At 43.5% G+C, this 21,329-nt stretch overlaps 1 protein-coding gene across 1 annotated transcript in view; it reads left to right on the top strand.

The window, feature by feature from the left end:
* Positions 1-21,329, top strand: part of LOC124594673 (YLP motif-containing protein 1-like) — a 118,357-nt gene that overhangs the window by 77,360 nt on the left and 19,668 nt on the right. The window contains exon 2 of the mRNA XM_047133041.1: positions 6,939-7,010. Coding sequence (XP_046988997.1) covers positions 6,939-7,010 — 72 coding nt within the window. The remainder of the gene's footprint in view (positions 1-6,938; positions 7,011-21,329) is intronic.

Genomic DNA, 21,329 nt, shown 5'->3' with positions numbered 1-21,329 from the left:
GGCCCCCACACTCATTCGCACTCTCAGGCATACATGGAAGCATGCAGACTGATACACACCACACAACACACTCATCCAATGTGATAAAAGAGCCATACTATTTCCATACATAATCCCCATTCAACCCATTCACACGCTCATTCCCTCTCTATCAATCAACCAGAGTCCCCCCCATCCCCCCCTACTTTTGTTTCAAGAAAATAGTATGAGTATGGGAGGGTTTCCTACCCCATCCTCACAAATGACTCTTTTATCGCCATGAGGAGAAAATCCGATTTTAGACTGCAGCACAGTGTACACGTCGTGACCTCGTGATCGAATGCTAGATTGCTGAACCATGCGTGGACGGGCGCCTTGAATGCTGCAACCATACAGGCATTGCAAATACTAATGAACCGTAAGAGCATGAGATGCCATGCATCTAACAACCTTTGCCCGCCTCTAAGTGCCTCCATCCATTGTACTATATGCATACATTTTGGACCTCAACCCCACAAACTCTGCAATCGGTAAACCATTCGAGTCGTCATGAGACTGACAACTTTCTTGTTCTGAGGAACAATACCGTAAGGATTATGGGCCCCATAAGAAGATGTGTCGAATTCTTTACCGTTGCATCTACTTACTTTATATAGATCGCAGTTCTTGATCCAGTAGATAAAGCTGTCTGTATCCATATAAAGTAACTTTAGTTCTACGAAATGAGGTTTCGCAAACTCGTAGTGGAATCAGTACATGCAGAATTTGGAGATATCCATTATGCACATCCCCAAATAGATAGGCTTCATAAACTCTACTGCAGTCTTTGACATCTCCAAATCAAGATGATGGCACGCTTAAAATTTGGCCTGGCTATATATTTTCTCACTCCATAACGCCCTTCCCATTCGAATCTAATCACAATATCGTGTTCATTTAGTACATTCTGCATAGTTTTCCCGAAAATGCAATTATTCATTAATTTATAAAAGTCTTTTTCAAAACCACTACTCGCGACCGCCCTCTTTTCGGTATTTAGTTCAATATACTCTTTCAATCAGTGGGATTGCTTGAAGGAGACTGCCTGGGTGACTCAAACAAGCTTCATCCCTAATCTGAGGCACTGCTGCAGGTTACGATAATGAATAATGTACCTCTGCTTATCTCCAACAGTAGCCAACAGATTAGGGTTCGTGCTTCCTAGCAGAAGTTACTGCTCTGGACATAACGGTAGGTCGCTTGTCTCTCCATGCAAATTATTAGGATATGCGATGTTTGCCTCAAGCACATACTCTACATCAGAATCAGCCGCAAGACCCATTATTTGTCCACCTAAACCCTCCAATTCGTCTTCGGGCACCAATCGAAACCCACCAACCGGCGGTGGCTGCATCATGGCGTGCCCATATAAGTTGTTCACACCTAAGTTCAAAATGTAACTAGAATCAAGGAATGCATTGAACTCGACACCCATCCGGGGGTTATTTGCTTGGCGTACCTGTGAACATATTGACAAAGACCCCAGTGATCCCTCGCTCAAAAAATAGAAACATTGCAGCATCAGTCAAAAGTTCAGTGCTGCACTCAGTTTTTTTTAGCATAGCGTCCCAGGACAATCCAGGTGCCATGTAATGAAAGGCGGGGTCCAGAGAGTACGTGGTCATACATACACTCTGGAAATTTTAGAAAACAGCTGCAAGCAAACGCACGTCCGTGTCCATGTATAACCTTGCATATTCTCCCAAATTAGGGATGTTGAATTCCCCCCGGACATTCACAGCATGCTCATAATCTGCTCTAGTTATGGCATTGCCTGTGAGATTACTGCTAAATGCAGATATGTCTGGAAACCTGGTTCCATTGAATTTCGAAATACTATCAACATACTCGCATGGGAAAACTCCTTTCCTAGTCGCAAGCTGGAACTTTTCCTCATCGAGAAATGCAGATCGAGTGATATGCATATCATTCCGAGGTAAAGTCTCATCCAGTTTCTGGAGTGAAGTCTGCATAAAGCGTTACGAGTCAAGGAAGCGGAGCATAATTTTTGTCGTCATTCGTTTTGAAAAAGAAATGTACTTCTCAACACTTTCAGGGAGGACACTGACCTGATCATTCTTCTTACCGAAATTAGCCAAGTGCTCAACGAGAAAATGAGCGTCATACCCGCTCAAATTATGAATATAGACGGGTATGTGTCTAGGTAACTGATACTTCAAATAGCATGCGTTGTGAGTTGCACTGCGGAACTTAGCCGTAAGATAACAGTGATAGGAGTTCCCGCTATTCTATCTAAAGCCAGCCCGAATATGACAATTAACCGCCTTTTCATACATTTCATTATCTTCCTTTGATTTGGCCATTGAAATGTTAGTGCTGTAGAGGCTATCAACTTCCCATGAGAGTTTTTCAAGCTCAATGAGAAGCCAAACTGCTGGATCGTTCCCTATATAAGACTGGTAGTGGTTAAGTTTACAATCATACGCACATAGAACTTGGAACGCTGCCACATAAGGTACGTGTTTTTGTGTGAAACTTGTGTGTGAGGCTAAGGGGTTCCCTTCACAGCAAGTAATAGAGGACAGCAGACATTCAAAGTCGGCATACACTACAAAAGGACATCGCTGCTGGCGGTGAGCATTTTGAAATTTAATGACGTTATTTTCGTCTGTAGGCATAATCACTCGTACCACATCCTTGGAAGCACAATCTAATAGCTGTATCGCTAATAACTGTTCACATGAAAAATAATTGAAACACCTTAAACAAATATGCTTTTTATTGTGATCTTCTGATAGTTGGGTGGAAAGGAGTCGGGACATGTCTTTGATCCAGACGTACTGGTAATTATCACCTTCAGAGAAGGGCTGCATGTTTACGTGCAACTCTCTCTCACCTGCAAATTTTGAGAAATGGAGGAGACCAACTACTGTGTGCTTGTCTTGCTCATTTGACTTGTCCTTCTTCTTCTTCTTCTTCTTCTTCTCCAGACCATAAACGTGAACCGATATTCCGGTATTCTGAGCCTCAAACTTACGTATGTCCTGGATCTTTACAGGGAACTCAATACCATCGAAGTTATACTGTCTCTTAATATCTTTGACTTTGTAACTGCTGGGACATGCAGGATGATCTTTGTAATTGTAATTTCTCTGACTGATTTTGAACGTTAATGCACGCATGCTTGTTCTCAATATCTTTAGGGAGTTTAATACAACTGGACCCTCCATTTATTGGATCATAGACATTTATATGGATGTCGAGGTATGGTATACAGCTCAGCAGTTTAGCGGAGCTACGTACTTCCATCTCAGAAAATTGGGCCATAATAGTGCTCAAGGTGGATTCTCGATAACACTCAGCAATGGATGAGCTCCGAGAAATAACTCCTTTAGCACTCCATATATAGTGCAGGTTCGTTGTCTCTGCGTCACCTTGATGTTTAGGGGGATGATTCAATTCGTAGCATAATACTGCACTGCATTTAATGGCATTAAATCTTGGATCTTCTAGGACTTTGAGGAGCTCAGTCTCCAATACAGGGAGGCATGCCTCTAAAAACCCGACAGGGTCGCGGTACCTCCCTCACGGATTCTCAGTTCTAGTGAACGAGATGCCCCCCTCAAAAGCCCTAGCAACCGCTGAGTATTCTAGGGGGGTCATTCCGCCATTATTCTGATCAAAATCACTATCGATAGGGCAGGAGAGAGCACTACCACTAGCCACAGGATAATCACTATTGCTATTGCTACTACTACTAGAACTAGGGGTCCAGCCGGTCGAAGATGGGGCTGGCGATGGCTCGTCATCGTCTACAGGGAACCTTGCGCTGGCGGCGGGGGTGAGCTGGTTGAGGAGGAGGCGGTGACTGCCAGCTGGAGCAGCAGGGCTGTGGCGACGGCCCCCGGGGTGCATTGCTCCTGCTACCAGCTGGTGGGGTGGGAGACCGTTGCACCTGCTGTTCTTCTTCTTCTTCGTGGCCCGCCGGTTGAGTTGCCCAGGGGTGCCGAGGCCCTGGGACGGTGCGGAGGGCGGTGATGGTGTGGCTGCTGCTGCCTCTCACGCCGCTCTGATAGGGGCTACACAGGGTGCCACATGTGTTTGCGGCTGTGTGCCCCCGATTCCCGCCCCCGCAAACACCGCTCTAGGTATATGGCCCACGCCGAGTGATATACCTACAACATAAATAAGAAAAAAAGTTTAATGATGTAAATTTAAAAGAGCAATAAGTAATAATAAGACAAAATAATGGTAATTATTTGGTCTAATAATAATGTTCAAAACTATTCGCCTTCTCCGCTCTGGCTCCATGGTTTGAGCAACTCATTGCCACATTCAACCAGGTCTCCCACCCAATCAGGCAGATCGAACTCCTCCGCCTCCTTCTCTAAAAACTCCATAATTTTGTGGTTTTCTGCAGCAGCTGCCATTTGAGACCCTCCTTGCACACCACCCTCTGTGCTCCCCTCCCTATGCATGGAACCATGATCATCTAGAAAAAAAAGAATATATCTTAGAAAGCTCAGTCTTGACACTTTAAAAACGAGTATATACATTAATCGAAATTATTTGATCTAAGAACTACGATTTTATTAGAAATGTACTTACATTCGAGCTGTGCTTGTGCCCTCTCCATCTCTAGCTGCTGGTCAAGCTCCTCCAGCATTTGAGGGATGTAATCTAGAAAGATGGAAAAGACTGACTATAATATCGAGTATGGAAGAAAATATCAGTAGAACAAGTGCAATGAGTTAAATGGTACAGCAGTCAGCGGCCCAAAAACGGATATAACATATTGACACACAAACACATAAAATCTTTATAGTGAGCGATCGAAGAAAGATATAACATACTCACACACGAAACATAGACACACAATTTGTTAAAAGACCCGGCAAACTGTATAAAGAGCGGTCCAAAATAGATATAACACGTAACACAGGACATATAGACACAAACAATCTGTTAAAAGACTTGGCAAACTGTATAGAGAGCGGTCCAAAACATTTATAACAGAGACACACACAGAACACATAGACACATACAATCTGTTCAAAGACCTGGAAAACTGTATAGAGAGCGGTCCAAAACAGATATAACACGTAACACAGAACATATAGACACGCACACACACACACACACACACACACACACACACACACACACACACACACACAAAATCTGTTAAAGGACGAAGCATTCTGTATAGAGTGAGATCGAAAACATATGTAAGACAGATACACTGAGTTAAAGGATGCAGATATTGGAGCAATGAAAATGTACTTACGAGGTAATGGAACTTCTTCCACATGAGATCGTTTGCTCCTGCTGCTGCCACTGGCACAGTCGCTGGTGCTGCATGCTCGCTTCATAATGACTGAATTCACAATCACGTCTACACACATACGCTTATCGAACAAAGTATAGGAGCAGAGTGAAGGTGAATTGGGTTGTGGTCGGGTTTATATTGGTTTTATGATGTAGAGTCACGTGACTAGTGCAGTAGCCAATAGGGGAGCAGCATTCTAGGCGTGGGGGTGGTAAATCACTGCGCTCCTAGTGGGGAAATGTTTTTTGAATATCGAAGTGGTACACTAAAATTGAAATGGAATTAAGTACTTCAGTAACTCATATGTTAGATGCACTATGTCGGTGTTACTTTAGTTAGAATATTTACAGAAGACTATGTCCGGCACGAGTATAATGGTCTAGGCTGGGAGACTGTGACGTCAGCGGTCGTGCGCTCGTGGGACTCTGACACGGCGTGAGAGAGAGAGCAGATGATCTTGCGTCACCACCCGACGTCACAGTGGCGTCCTCTGGTGGCGACGATATGAACTAAGGCAGTTGGGCTCTGGACTCAGTGGTGAACTCGCTGGGTACGGCCATGTTGAATAATGGTATTTGCGTCATTACCTGACGTCACAGTGGCGTCCTCTGGTGGCGACGATATGAACTAAGCCAGTTGGAGTTCAGACCCACTGGCGAACACACCTGCTTGAAATTGGATAAATAATAAAGACAAGTCCTTTTTTTCCACGAATCCTTAGGTTAGTGGATGTTGGCCTAGAGTCCTATCTTCCCTCAATTTTCTTTGCTTATAGAGATAAGAGTGGTGTGGTGCATTATCCTGTTGGAATTTAAACTTTTCACCATTTTTCTGGGGGAGGGAGGCTTGGCACTTTCCCACCAAAATTCAAACATCCCGCCAAAACCAGTCATCTTGAATGACGTCACGGCCGCCATATTTGATGACGACATCGCTGCCATCTTGGATGACGGCATCTCCGCCATCTTGGATAATGGTACTTTGGACTAGTACAAAGATTGTTCTAATGCTGTCGCACTGCCTAAGTGAAATGGTGGGTGGAGGGTGTTGAGGTTATACAAACCCCCATCATGGTGCAGTCACTATCATTCTGCTATCGTCCGCGGTGGGATCAGCTTGATTGTGCCGTTCTCACTCGTGTGTCTGTGCTACCAGCTTATTTGAAAAAAAAAAAAAAAAAGAAGCAGTCTGCAGCAACAGGTGGCAGTGGTAGTGCCAGTGGCGGCAAATGCCGGAGACAATGGGAATTACTAGGTGAAAAATACTCATATTTAATTTCATAGCATAGGGTCGCCTTTCGCATTGTATATCTTCGTAAAAAGTTTCGTAGCTTCAAGTTCAGATTTCCCTTCTTTAAAATAATGTTTCGTTGTATGAATTCATTACATGTTCAGATTTCTAAGCTAAAAGAAGTCTCGTAGCATATGTTTTCGGATTTAGGTCTTAATTGTTTTCTTATTCTTCAACAAAATTCTTCAGGGTATCAGACCGCATCGTCATTATTTTAAAATGCGTCAACGCATTGGCGCATTTTAAAATTATGACGATACGGTCTGATACCCTGAAGAATTTTATTGAAGAAGACAACGGCCGCGGAAGCCTACGCTTACATGTTTTCTTATTGTTTCAGCATACGTCCACCAAATCGTGGAAGAGTTGGAGGCAGAGGTTCAACAGCAGCAGCAGCAGCAGAAATATCCTCGTAAGTAGTATATATATTTTTCATCGAATATGTAATATGACTTCCCATGAACTATGGACCTTGCCATTGGTGGGGAGGCTTGCGTGCCTCAGCGATACAGATAGCCATTCTGTAGGTGCAACCACAATAGAGGGGTATCTGTTGAGAGGCCACACAAATGTGTTGTTCCTGAAGAGGGGCAGCAGCCTTTCAAGTAGTTGCAGAGGCAAAAGTCTGGATGATTGACTGATCCCACCTTGTAACACTAACCAAAATGGCCTTGCTGTGCTGGTACTGTGAACAGCTGAAAGCAAGGGGAAACTACAGTTGTAATTTTTCCCGAGGGCATGCAACTTTACTGTATGGTTAAATGATGATGGTGTCCTCTTGAGTAAAATATTCCGTAGGTAAAATATTCCCACATTCGGATCTCCGGGTGGGTACTACTCAGGAGGGCACCGTGATCGCTATCAGAAGATAGAAAACTGGCATTCTATGGATCGGAGCATGGAATGTCAGATCCCGTAATCGGGCAGGTAGGTCAGATAATTTAAAAAGGGAAATGACTAGGTTAAAGTTATATATGGTGGGAATTAGTGAAGTTCGATGGCAGGAGGAACAAGATTTTTAGTCAGGTGAATACAGGGTTATAAATACATAATCAAATAGGGGTAATGCGGGAGTTAGATTAATAATGAATAAAAAAGTAGGAGTGCGGGTAAGCATAGTGAACGTATTATTGTCGCCAAGATAGACACGAAGCCCACGCCCACCACTGCAGTACAAGTTTATATGCCAACTAGCTCAGCAGATGACGAAGAGATTGATGAAATGTATGATGAGATAAAAGAAATTATTCAGATAGTGAAGGGAGACAAAAATTTAATAGTCATGGGTGACTGGAATTCGATAGTAGGAAAAGGGAGAGAAGGAAACGTAATAGGTGAATATGGAATGGCGGTAAGAAATGAAAGAGGAAGCCGCCTGGTAGAATTTTGCATGGAACATAACTTAATCATAGCTAATACTTGGTTCAAGAACCATGAAAGAAGGCTGTGTACATGGAAGAGGCCTGGAGGTACTGGAAGAGATTTAGGAACCAGGTTTTAAATTGTAAGTCATTTGCAGGGGCAGATGACGACTCTGACCACAATCTATTGGTTATGAACTGTAGATTAAAACTGAAGAAACTGCAAAAAGTGGGACCTTAAGGAGATGGGACCTGGATAAACTGACAGATCCAGAGGTTATAGAGAGTTTCAGGGTGAGCATAAGGGAACAATTGACGGGAATTGGGGGAACACTGTTTTAGTAATACGTCCATTAATTTTCTTTTTCATCTCCATAGTAGTGTGTACACGTAATAAAATTTCATTGTATATGTAATATGGTGCATATCCTTTGTTATTGTGGATGATTTCCTGGTAGACGAAGAAGGGGAACAGGGAGGGGTATGTGCTGAAGATATCCAGGAACCACTGCAGATGTCATGTGAGTGTATATTCTAAAGAAAATATATTTGTGTCCCATTGTTTTTGTGTGTATGTGTTTTTACTGTTAGATCATTATTGTTGTAGGCAACATCAGTGAGATGAATCAATGGGCCCTGCCCAATTCAGCCGACAGCTAAATGCCACAATTGGTAGAGGAGTTGGGCGAAGACCTTCGTCGGCGTGAGAAGATGACAGAGATGCCAAGGAGCCAGTGAGAAGAAATAGGCAATACAGACTCACTCTACGTACAAATAATCAGCATTCTTTCTTTCCTTGTAGCAGTAGCAGGGCAGCAGCAGCAGAAGGCGATGTCTAGAAATTTGTGCTTATTTTTTTGTCGTTATTCTACAGCGGCTGCATCAGGGGAATAACTCACGTAATACGCAGAGGCTCAGGTGCCAGAGGCGGCGAAGCCTGTAATATCGAGACGGGGTCCTGTGCGACATTATTCACCAGCAAGAGCGCGAGGGCGGCCCCAGTCGCCGCGTGGGTCACTGCCGGCGCCGCCCCTGCACCGCTCTGGCGTCCGAGGACCACCCTCCCTCACGCTAGCTGCAGCAACCAAACTGCTCGCACTGGCACGATTCTGTAGCATCACCTCCTCCTCCGTCATGGCGTTCTCGCCGATGTCGTGAGGCACAGCACACAACCGCCGGCCGGTGTGGCCGTGCGGTTCTAAGCGCGTCGGTTTGGAACCGCGTGACCGCTACGGTCGCAGATTCGAATCCTGCCTCGGGCATGGATGTGTGTGATGTCCTTAGGTTAGTTAGGTTTAAGTAGTTCTACGTTCTAGGGGACTGATGACCTCAGTAGTTAAGTCCCATAGTGCTCAGAGCCAACAGCACACAACCCTCAACACATTACCACAAGAAGCTTCATCACCTAGTTATAGTATTAATAATGGAGACGATCCTCTGGCTAGAGGCAGTTCCCTCTCCCATCCTTTTGGCGAAGGCATCAGGTCAGTGACACCATACCACAGTTAGAATACTCAGGGATTGCAGACGACTTTGAGGAACGAATCTGATTCATGAGCATCGAGGATCGATCAGGAGGGTATGGTAACCATGTCGGGTTTCTAAGGACGTGCCTTCCTGTCATGGAAACAGAGCTCCTCAAAGTGATCAATGGTCCTTGGTATGCCACCTTAAATGAAGTGTGCTGCTCTGCGTCGAATTGTCGCATGCTCTCCCTCCCCAAAAGTTGATTTTGTGGCATTGAAGAGACAGGTCTTCATTATCTCTGGGGGAAGGGGGGGGGAATGATGTGATAACGCGGAGCACATCAATCACCTAGTGGTTTTATAAATCCATCTGGAGTGCTATACTGGCCTAGTTTTCTGAGAGGGAAGTGAGAGGGTCACCTAAGGCACTCAGCCGAATACTACACCTGGACATCCATACACGTGTCTATGATACGGTAAATGGAGGGTATAGCTATATCAAGCCCCGTAAAGATATAGCTAATAAGCAGGCATGTATTAATGTCGAAAATAAAACCGATCAGGATTGTTTTGCGTGGTCGGTCTTGGCTTGTGAGAGAAATTACACAAAAGATCTGCAGCGGACATATTGATATGGTAGATACTTTGACATTCATATCTTTGATGTTATAGAATTCACCTTCAAGATATTGGACAAATCTAAATTTGAGGTGCAGAATACAGGAATATTGGTTCATATTAGTGGCCTGGAGAAGAAAGGCAAGTCAGATGAGCAGGACAAGCATATTGTCGTAGGCCCCTCCATTTCTCAAAATTTTCCAGTGAGTGTAAGATGCATATAAATATGTTGCTCTTCTCTGGACGTAATAATTATCATTATTATCGATCAGAGACGTGTCATGGCTCCTATTATCTCAGTTGAGTTACCGCAAGTGTAATGATCATATTTGCTTAAGGTGTCTGAATCATTATTCCTAATACAAAGTTATTTGCGGCGCCTCTCGTAGATTGTGCTCCTAAGGACCCGGTACATGTTATTATGGCTACTTAGGTAGACAAATTCATAAAGTTTGAAAATTCTCACCACCAGGAGTGATGCCCGTTTGTAGTGTACGCCGACTCTGAATGTCTCCTCGCTCTTGTGACCCACTGCGAAGGTGACCCCACGACGTCACATAACACCTTTACAGAAAAACATACCATATGTGGCAGTGAACCAAATTGTTTTGTCCTATGATTTGAGTCTAAACCGGTACAGATCTTATGTCGGGGATAATCCCGCTGTTTGGCTGCTCACTGCAACTGAAAAACTTTCATGGGAGGTTGATAAACTTCACAGCGACAGCGTTCCAATGACCAAATCGAAGGGCAATGGAGATTTGTACAATAACGCGGTTGATTGTCGTTAGATAGAAAGGCAGAAACTTCTCGTAGGAACCACTGTCATCTTACAGGGAAGTTCCGTGGCGCAGCTCACAATACATGCAATTTGAGTACCAGCTAACAAGGCACATACCGGTTTTCTTCCATAATTTAAGCAGGTGTGATGCTCACTTTCTAGTTGTGCACTTAGCTGATTTCAGCATGGAGAAAGATCAGGTCAGTGTAATATCTGATAGAGTCGAGAAACACATTTCATTCTCCAGACGAATAGCGCCAAGAATTACGCTACACTTGCTTGATACGCTACGTTTTATGCAGGCACCACTCCAGAAACTCGTCGAAACGCTACCTCGGGAGGATATGCATATCACTCTAGCTGCGTTTCCCGACGAGGAAAATTTTCAACTTGTGACTAGGAAGGGGGTTTTCCCATACGAATATGTGGATAGTATGGTGAAACTTAACGAAACCAGGCTACATAACATAACTGTATTCTCCAGCAATCTTACAGGCGCTGCCATAATGCACACAGAGTATGAGCATGCTGTGAAAGTCTGGTGAGAATTCAACATCTCCACTTTAATAGTATGCGCACAGCTTAACATGGACACAGGTGTGCGCTTGCTTACAGACGTTTTCGAGAAATTCTGGAGTCTATGCATGACCACATATTCTCTGGATCCTGCATTTTATTACACGACACCTGGGTTGTCTTGAGACTCAATGCTCAAGACAACAAAATACATCATCAAATTATTGACTGATGCTGACATGCTCCTTTTCTTTGAGCGAGGGATCTGTGGGAGACTTTGCCAATGTGTTCATAGGCATGCGAAGGCACAAATAACTCATGGATGGGTGAAAAGTTCAACGCATCCTTTGATTCAGGTTACATAATGTACTTGGATGTAAATAACTTACTGCCGATTGGTGAGTTTGATGGTTGCCCAAAGACAAGTGCAAGGGATTAGGAGGAAAAATCGTGGGAATTATGGCGAGTGAACCTGATGTAGGATGTGTGGTGGAGACAGAACTCACATACCCTATTAGTTTGCATGATGCGCACGCCAATTTGCCACTGTGTCCAGAGCCACGAGGCGGCTCCACTCCAAAACTGATGACAACACTGGCGAATAAGCGGAGATACATTATTATCACAATCTCCAGCAGTGTCTCAGAGATGGAGCTGGTTAAAATCAACTGGGATATCTCCTTTAAGCAATCCCCTTGGCTGAAAGAATATATTGATTTGAATACAAGACAGAGAGCTTCTGCGATTTGTGACTTTGAAAAAGGTTTTTATAAATTAAAGAATAATTCATTTTTCGGTAAAACATTGGAGAATTTGAGGGAGCGGCGAGAAATTTTGATTAGAACCAAATGGGATGGGCGTTATGGCGTAAGAAAATGCATTGCCAGATCAAATTTTAACCATGTTCACCATGTTCAGTAACAACTTTGTTGCTGTGGACATGGCGAAGACTGCAATAGAGTTTATGATACCTATTTATGTGGGGACGTGCGTACTAGACCTATTCTAACTCCACATGTACCGCTTTCATTATGAGTTTGCGAAAACTTATTTCGCAGATCCTAAATTACTTTATATGGATACAGATAACTTTATCTATTGGGTGAAGAACTGCAATCCACATGAAGTAATGAGGTATCACGGTAATGAATTCGACACGTTGTGCTGTGTCAAAACGTACGGGTTACGTTCACCCTTACTAGTGCTGAGCATTCTACACGATAACTTTATAATAACACCTGGTGGTTACTGTAAATACACATGTACAATGTATTAAGAAAAAGAAAAATATGTTGTAGATGAGCCGCGAACGTCGACCAAAACACAGGTGGTGAGCGCGCGCGACTTCAGCGATGCAACAACTCGCCATCACTGGGTCCAGAGATGCTGCCTGAGCAACGCGCAGTAGCCGGCCGCTGTCGTAGAGAACCGGCAGCAGCAACGAATAATTAATTAAGTGTCAAAAGTTGGCGTGGCTCTGCGTGTTTGTTCGTTTTAAATTATTCCTATGGTATGACATAAAGAGTTAGTTAGTTCCCATGTAGACCTCTCACCGACTAAGTGGATATATCGGTGTGCGTCTAGATCTGATAGTAGAGCAACCCACTGCGTGGTGTAGTGAGGCACCGCAGCCGGCGGTTAAGGTTTGGGAGAGGGAAAGGAGTTTTGATTGGTAGCACCAGTATTTTAATTTGGGTACAGGTCGCGGAGGCAGCGTGGCTATTTAGTCTGTTAGGGGCCTGCTTATATACCTGGCTGTGATGGTTGTTTCCTTCAAACGCTGAGCAATGGAATATACAGAGATTCTGTGGGATTTTCTGAATAGTCGCTGGTGATACACTGGTTTTAGCGAATTTAGGTGCACGAGCTATCAATTGATTGTCGTCTTGTGGACAGTTTCGGTCGTAAAGTTTGCTGTGGTAAATCCAGGGTGAGCCTGTTCAGAGAGAGAAGTAGATTTGTAGGTGCTGTGTTTTTGGGAATCAGTGGAACCGATATCCTGTCTGTGTTGTGCGATTAGCGGTCGAAGCTCACCCAGAGGTAATTGGGTTATTAGCCGTTCTATTGAAGTGATTTGGTAGTGGTACTACTATTTTACTATATTGTGATAGAGTGCACCGGCAGTTGAGTGGATAAGCGACGTGAAACTAAAGGAACCATTCTACAAGCAGCACGCAGATAAACAAAAACTGGATTAGCCAAAGTGACGAGTGGCCGAATTCATGTAGGGAACTTAGCGGATCGCGTATTGTCAACGCCTGAAGAGGTTCAGAATTGTCTCCAACAATGCCTCTGAGCACTATGGGACTTAACATCTCAGGTCATCAGTCCCCTAGAACTTAGAACTACTTAAACCTATCCAACCTAAGGACATCACACGCATCCATGTCCGAGGCAGGATTCGAACCTGCGACCGTAGCAGTCGCGTGGTTCCAGACTGAAGAGCCTAGAACCGCTCGGCCACACTGGCCGGCTAGATTTGTTTTAAATTGTTACTTAGGGTTAGATTTAAAGTGGCGGTGGCACTTGTGGTTTTTGTTTAATTTTTTTTTTACTGAATTTCCGTGTTGTGGGGTGTAGACTTTGATCTTTGATGGCACTCGCTCACTTACGTGAATTAAATTGTATTGAAATACCCAGAGAAAATAAATTCAAGTTTTCTTGGGTTAACATAAACCTTATGTGTATTTAATTAGTATCTGGTATGTGTATATATATTTTACGAGAAAATAAAAGGGGCAATTCCAGAGATCTTAATACCACGTTGCAGGACACAAGCATACGCTGGTATTTGTAAGTTTGCCTAATCAAAAGTTCATTGATTGAGTGGAACCACGATAAATCTACAGAAGGTAGATATTCTGAAAAGTTAAGACGTTTTCATTGATGGAAAGGGTGTCTAAGTAAATGCAAGTAGAACTGAAGTTGTCGTAATTTATTGCGGAAAGGTCAACGATTACACCAAATCTGTGAAGTACATGAAGTCGTATTATTTACATAGCAACGTTGGGCTAAATGGAAAGAGATTTAGTGGTAGCATAAACTATTTCAATTCTTATCGATATTGGTGGAATCGTTTTAATACAAACTGGTCATAACACTACGGTATATGGAATAGGAATTTTGTAAGTAATTAAAAAGTTACGAGTTTCTTCCAGAGATAATGTGCTGCGTTGTGAGAATTTCGTTGTGTGGGAGAACATTTGCAAGCTAGTTGGGGCATTTATCTCGACACAATATAATCAGATACTTTATTTAAAGAGATTTGGTGCTTGGATTCGACCAGTACCTTAGATAACGGGAATTGTTATCTAAATCGGCCTATCTCGTAATTACTGCTTGATATTGGTGATCATTCTCATTAGGTTTGGATCTGTCTATTTGTAGTGTAATCGTGTCATTGTTCGATCTCGGCGTTATGTAAAGTAAGGGTGTTGTCTATCATTATTCGATACTCGAGTCGGCTGCGTAGTCAGTGGTTGAGGTTGCCACAGTAGTACTAAGGTTGATCTATCTTCAATTTGACCCTGAGAGTGCCATTACGGTACGAGTTGGACTTCGAGTAGTCGCCAGGCGCTCCACTACGACTGGAATCTTCTAAAATCAGATAGCGATCCGCAGTCATAACATCAAATGTTCAAATGTGTGTGAAATCTCATGGGACTTAACTGTTAAGGTCATCAGTCCCTAAGCTTACACACTACTTAACCTAAATTTCCCTAAGGACAAACACACACACCCATGCCCGAGGGAGGACTCGAACCTCCGCCGGGACCAGCCGCACAGTCCATGACTGCAGCGCCTAACACCGCTCGGCTAATTCCACGCAGCACAGTCATAACATCGACTGTGAAATTACAAGCTGTAAATAATTAAAGCTGTAGTGGTCGATTGGTTCGCCCAAGTATATTGTGCTGCAGGAAGCCACACAATAACGTCCTAGCGACGTTGGTACAGTACGATCCATTGTCGTTGTAAGTTCGATCCAGGGTACTGCCAGTCGGCGCATTACAACGTCCTCATACACGTCCGACAATCCTTATGGTATTGTTCCACAGTACAAGAAGGTTATTGGCCTTATGAAAGACGAGGCGAATGAATTGCCAATTGCTGAGTTTGCGGGTCTGTGATCAAAAATGTAAGCGTATCGCACATTAGAAGGTGCCACCCAGAGGCAGGCTAAGGGTGTGCATTGTACAGTATCGAGAGCCTCTCTATCGAAGACTATTTGCAGTGCCTGTACAGCAGTGTTCACGGTGCTGCACCCCTGACACCCCATACGACAGAGCGCATTAGTGTCAAGAGGATACGAGGTGTACACTGTGCTGCAGTCTACAGTCTAAAATCGGCTTGCCACCTCATGACCATAAAAGGGTCATTTGTGATGACGGGATTGAAACTCTCCCCTACTCACACTACTCACTTGTAATGAGAGAAGAGGTAGGGGACTCTGACTGAGTGAAAAGGAGAGAATTAGTCATATATATAAGTAACCTTGCATATATGTGTATGTGTGTGTGTGTGTGTGTGTGTGTGTGTGTGTGTGTATGTGGCTTGTAAATATTTATGTGTACTATGTACACATGCAACATATGTGGAAAAAAGATAAATATATGCACACCATGTGTTTGATAAAGAAGTTTAAAAAAGCATCATCAAAAAATATTTATTAAAAAAGGCATAAACAGAAAAAATATTTGTATATTTACTTATTCATATACAACATATATCTACCTTGTAAATATATATCTACACACCATGTGTGTCTTGTTAAGTTTTCACCTGCTGCTAGCCGTCCAAGTCAGATATGTTTTTAAATATATATATCTGCATACCTCACAGTTCATCAGAATTATTATTGTAAAAACCTTTTCTATTGGGGCTGTGGAATTAGATTCTACACAGCTGGAAATGGAAAAAAGAACACATTGACACCGGTGTGTCAGACCCACCATACTTGCTCCGGACACTGCGAGAGGGCTGTACAAGCAATGATCACACGCACGGCACAGCGGACACACCAGGAACCGCGGTGTTGGCCGTCGAATGGCGCTAGCTGCGCAGCATTTGTGCACCGCCGCCGTCAGTGTCAGCCAGTTTGCCGTGGCATACGGAGCTCCATCGCAGTCTTTAACACTGGTAGCATGCCGCGACAGCGTGGACGTGAACCGTATGTGCAGTTGACGGACTTTGAGCGAGGGCGTACAGTGGGCATGCGGGAGGCCAGGTGGACGTACCGCCGAATGCTCAACACGTGGGGCGTGAGGTCTCCACAGTACATCGATGTTGTCGCCAGTGGTCGGCGGAAGGTGCACGTGCCCGTCGATCTGGGACCGGACCGCAGCGACGCACGGATGCACGCCAAGACCGTAGGATCCTACGCAGTGCCGTAGGGGACCGCACCGCCACTTCCCAGCAAATTAGGGACACTGTTGCTCCTGGGGTATCGGCGAGGACAATTCGCAACCGTCTCCATGAAGCTGGGCTACGGTCCCGCACACCGTTAGGCCGTCTTCCGCTCACGCCCCAACATCGTGCAGCCCGCCTCCAGTGGTGTCGCGACAGGCGTGAATGGAGGGACGAATGGAGGCGTGTCGTCTTCAGCGATGAGAGTCGCTTCTGCCTTGGTGCCAATGATGGTCGTATGCGTGTTTGGCGCCGTGCAGGTGAGCGCCACAATCAGGACTGCATACGACCGAGGCACACAGGGCCAACACCCGGCATCATGGTGTGGGGAGCGATCTCCTACACTGGCCGTACACCACTGGTGATCGTCGAGGGGACACTGAATAGTGCACGGTACATCCAAACCGTCATCGAACCCATCGTTCTACCATTCCTAGACCGGCAAGGGAACTTGCTGTTCCAACAGGACAATGCACGTCCGCATGTATCCCGTGCCACCCAACGTGCTCTAGAAGGTGTAAGTCAACTACCCTGGCCAGCAAGATCTCCGGATCTGTCCCCCATTGAGCATGTTTGGGACTGGATGAAGCGTCGTCTCACGCGGTCTGCACGTCCAGCACGAACGCTGGTCCAACTGAGGCGCCAGGTGGAAATGGCATGGCAAGCCGTTCCACAGGACTACATCCAGCATCTCTACGATCGTCTCCATGGGAGAATAGCAGCCTGCATTGCTGCGAAAGGTGGATATACACTGTACTAGTGCAGACATTGTGCATGCTCTGTTGCCTGTGTGTATATGCCTGTGGTTCTGTCGGTGTGATCATGTGATGTATCTAACCCCAGGAATGTGTCAATAAAGTTTCCCCTTCCTGGGACAATGAATTCACGGTGTTCTTATTTCAATTTCCAGGAGTGTATGTGTTCACAGTCCATCAGAGTTACTACAAAAACAGTGCTACGGGGACTGTGAAATTTAGTTGTAGCATTAACAAAAGTATCTCTGCATAGTTTTTAGCATAAATTTATATTTCTGGAAAAATTATAACATTCTCATCAACTGCTACTGAGAAAAATTTGTAAAAAAAAAATTATCAATCAGTGTCATTGTTGTAGCATGTAAGTTAAAAATATCTTTGTACTGGAACAGCAGAGTTAAATTGTACCTCGAGAACTATACTGTACCTCAAGAACTGAACTGTACTTCAAGAACTGAATTGTAATCTCAAGAACTGAATTGTATTTGTGTGAATTGAATAAACGATAAATTCGTTACCATTCGTCTTTGTTGTTGTTATTTACAAAAAGAACCTATCACTTATTGCATTATGTATGTTTATATATAAAGGCTGTGCTTACAAATGAAATTAGTTTTTCTCAAGATGAGTCATATCAAGGAAGTGAAGTTTAACATGGAACATAACAAAATAAAGTGTATTTGAAAAAGAACTCCCTAGTTTTAATGTGTCCTAGAATCTGTACAAAGTGATATATACAATTCTAATTTGTGGTATTTGATTCATCAGCTCTCCACGTTTGGCTCCCCTGCAGTTGGAAGGTCTGCTTGACCTTGAGACGGCACCATTACTGTTTTTTTCCTCTGTTCCATCGGTTCAGTTCAGTCCAGGCGTGCGTGCAGTGCAGTATAGAGCAACTCAGTAACAATGTGTACTCCACTACAAAAAGCGCAGCGTCATTTGGATTGTTAAAACTGAGTTATAACAGTGCAACGTAATATTAGACGTCAGTATGGTGGTGAACCACCTACTGCAAAAAATGTCATTGGCTGAAGTCTTTCAAGGAAACCAGTAGTGTTTTACAAGCAAAATCACCAGATAGACAGAGAACTTCTGAAGATGTTGTTGAACAGATCCGTGTTTCGTGTGTTCAGAGCCTGAAGAAGTCATTAGACAGACGTAGTCTACAATCAGTAGTACCTAAAGGTACTGTGTATGACGTTGTGCAGAAAAGACTTAAGTTGCTCAGCTAAAAATTGCAGCTGTTACATGAATTTTCTGCTGACTTTCTACACAGAATTGATGATGATGTCAATTTATAAAAAAAAACTCTTTTTGATGAGGCTACATTTCATGTCACTGGAAAAGTTAACTGTCATAACAGCAGAATGTGGGGGGCAGTTCATCCACATTAAGTTATTTGGTATCACCGTGACTCCCCATAAGTTAATGTCTGGGGTGGTTTGATGAAAGACCATGTGACTGGTCCACTCATTTTTGTAGAAAAAACAACGAATGGGGACGTTTACTGTGACATGTTGACAAAGTATTTCTTTCCAGAAATGAATGATATTGAGGCGGGAAAGGGGCTTGTGTTTTTCCAACAAGATGGCGCCTCATCACATTACAGTAACCATGAATGTGCGGCTCTTGACACTCGTTTTCCGGGAAGGTGGACAGGCAGAGCTGGCCCAATATCTTGGCCACCACAAAGTCCAGACTTAACCCCACTGGACTTTTATTTTTGGGCCACATAAACAATGTTGTGTACAGTGAAAAAATCAGAGACATCAATCATTTTTGGGAGAGAATCGTCGTGGCAGTTGGGACATTAACACCTAAAATGTTGGTAAATATGTGGCGAGAAGAGGAATATCGCCTCGACGTGTGCAGGGCAACAAATGGATCCCACATTGAAGTCTACTAACGTTAAACAAAACTTTGTGGAATTCTCTTTCATGAATGAACTCATTGATGTAATTTTTCATAAATTTCCCCATTACATTTATACTTAAAACTAGGGAACTCTTTTTCAAACACCTTGTATATAGAATGGCTGCATGCGATTACACCTATCACTCAGCACAAATTGGCTTATGAGAGCAGAAGGCATGTGACCATGTCTGCTTCCAAAGACATATAGCAAACATATCTAAAATTATATCTCCCGTCCTTGAAGAAAATCACAGACATAATCTGGGTAAAACTGTATACTATCAAAGGGGAAACAGGGCGGGAAAAAATACAGAGATTGTGAGGTAAAAATTCATTTACTTCTCACCCAACTTAAAAGTAACGTTACATTTTCATAAACAGGCACAGTAAAACTATTTTCACACATCTTCCTCCTGAGTTGATTGAGAACAGGACACCCATAGAATTCCAGGTCTTGAAAGCAGGCAAAGTTCAATATTCTATGGAACCATGAGATCTTCTCGTTCCCCTTATGTAGATGATGGTATCTGTCTGATCAAATAACCAAAGCGACGTCACCATATCTCTGTGGGATATGTCAGGATGATCCTAGTGAATTCCATGGTAGAGAAGTGTTAACCACTTCACAAGCTTGAAATACCTTGGTGATGCAATATTTGCTGAGAATGTTCCTATTATTCTGCCATCTTCTGTGTACACTACAAATGCAACGTCTTTAAATATAAACTGCCTACGCTCAGCATCCTAGAAACCCTGAACGTCTGCATTGACTTTCACACCATGAGATGCCATTGCAGAATGCTCTAGGTATGGCACAGCCCCTGTTCATTTATACAGCTCGGTGCACAACACCAGTGAGGAGGCAGTAGCGGATCACATGGTCATATAGAACTGGAGCATATGTGGCAGTGTGTTCTGTGAAATTTGTCGAAGATTCTAATTCAATTTGTACATCTATAGGTCCAGACTTAATTATCTCGTTCTCTTTTGAGCAGTCTATTACGATGAGTGACGCCAGTTCCTTGAATTACTATGAACTGAGTAGACATCCCTTTTGTTCATAGTATGAAGCACAGAACCACAGATATATGTCATATGCTAGACTGCATTCATTTTCATTCCACGGCAGGTATAAATTATCATACAAGTGTAATTTATAGTTCATGTTGACTCTGGAATTAGTTAACTTACAGTTGTCGAATACAGTGGAATCATTTGCTATATTGCCTCTTCTATTGGTCTGAAACGCAAGTATGATGAATCTAAGCATCTCTAGCTGAGAGGAGGTTTTAATAGACCACATTTGTATGCTTGCAGTCGGTTACACAGGGTACTCGAAAATCTCATATGAAGGGAAAGGTAGCACTAGAAATACACTGGAATTCAGAACTTTTAAAAACTTCAAACGCTGCTCATCCAGTACTGTGATGTATGTCATTTTCCATATTATTTTGTTGATGGTGATCTCGTTCTTCTCTTGAGTTCCTTGAATGCATGAGTTGTCAACCATTGCACTTTGTACAGAATAAGTTCCTGTTTAGCACTCAGAATAATCTACCACATGTCCTAAAAGTACCCCTTAAGCAATTTTAAAGGTATACGCAGTAAATCTCTTGCACTCTTCCATTGTTCTATCCACCGGGTCGTTTATGAACCATGCAGCATTTTATAAATCGTTCAAATCCGAGGGAGAAGCAGAGATATACATTTTAAGAGTTGAAGTTATGCCTACGAGGGGCGTTTGAAAAGTCCATGCAAAGTCCGAGAGATGGCACCACCGCCGAGTATCGAGGTCATGTCTAGTTAGTAGCATCTTTGGAAAGAATGCACACCAAGTTTCAGCCATATTGGGATATTTCTTTGTGTTTGGCATTCGTGTGAATCAAGAAAGTCGAGTGATGGTCAAAAAATGGA

This window comes from Schistocerca americana, chromosome 2 (assembly GCF_021461395.2).
Source record: "Schistocerca americana isolate TAMUIC-IGC-003095 chromosome 2, iqSchAmer2.1, whole genome shotgun sequence".
NCBI classification, from domain to species: domain Eukaryota; kingdom Metazoa; phylum Arthropoda; class Insecta; order Orthoptera; family Acrididae; genus Schistocerca; species Schistocerca americana.
Note: the sequence above shows the minus strand (reverse complement) of the source record. Positions and strands in the feature narration are given on the sequence as shown.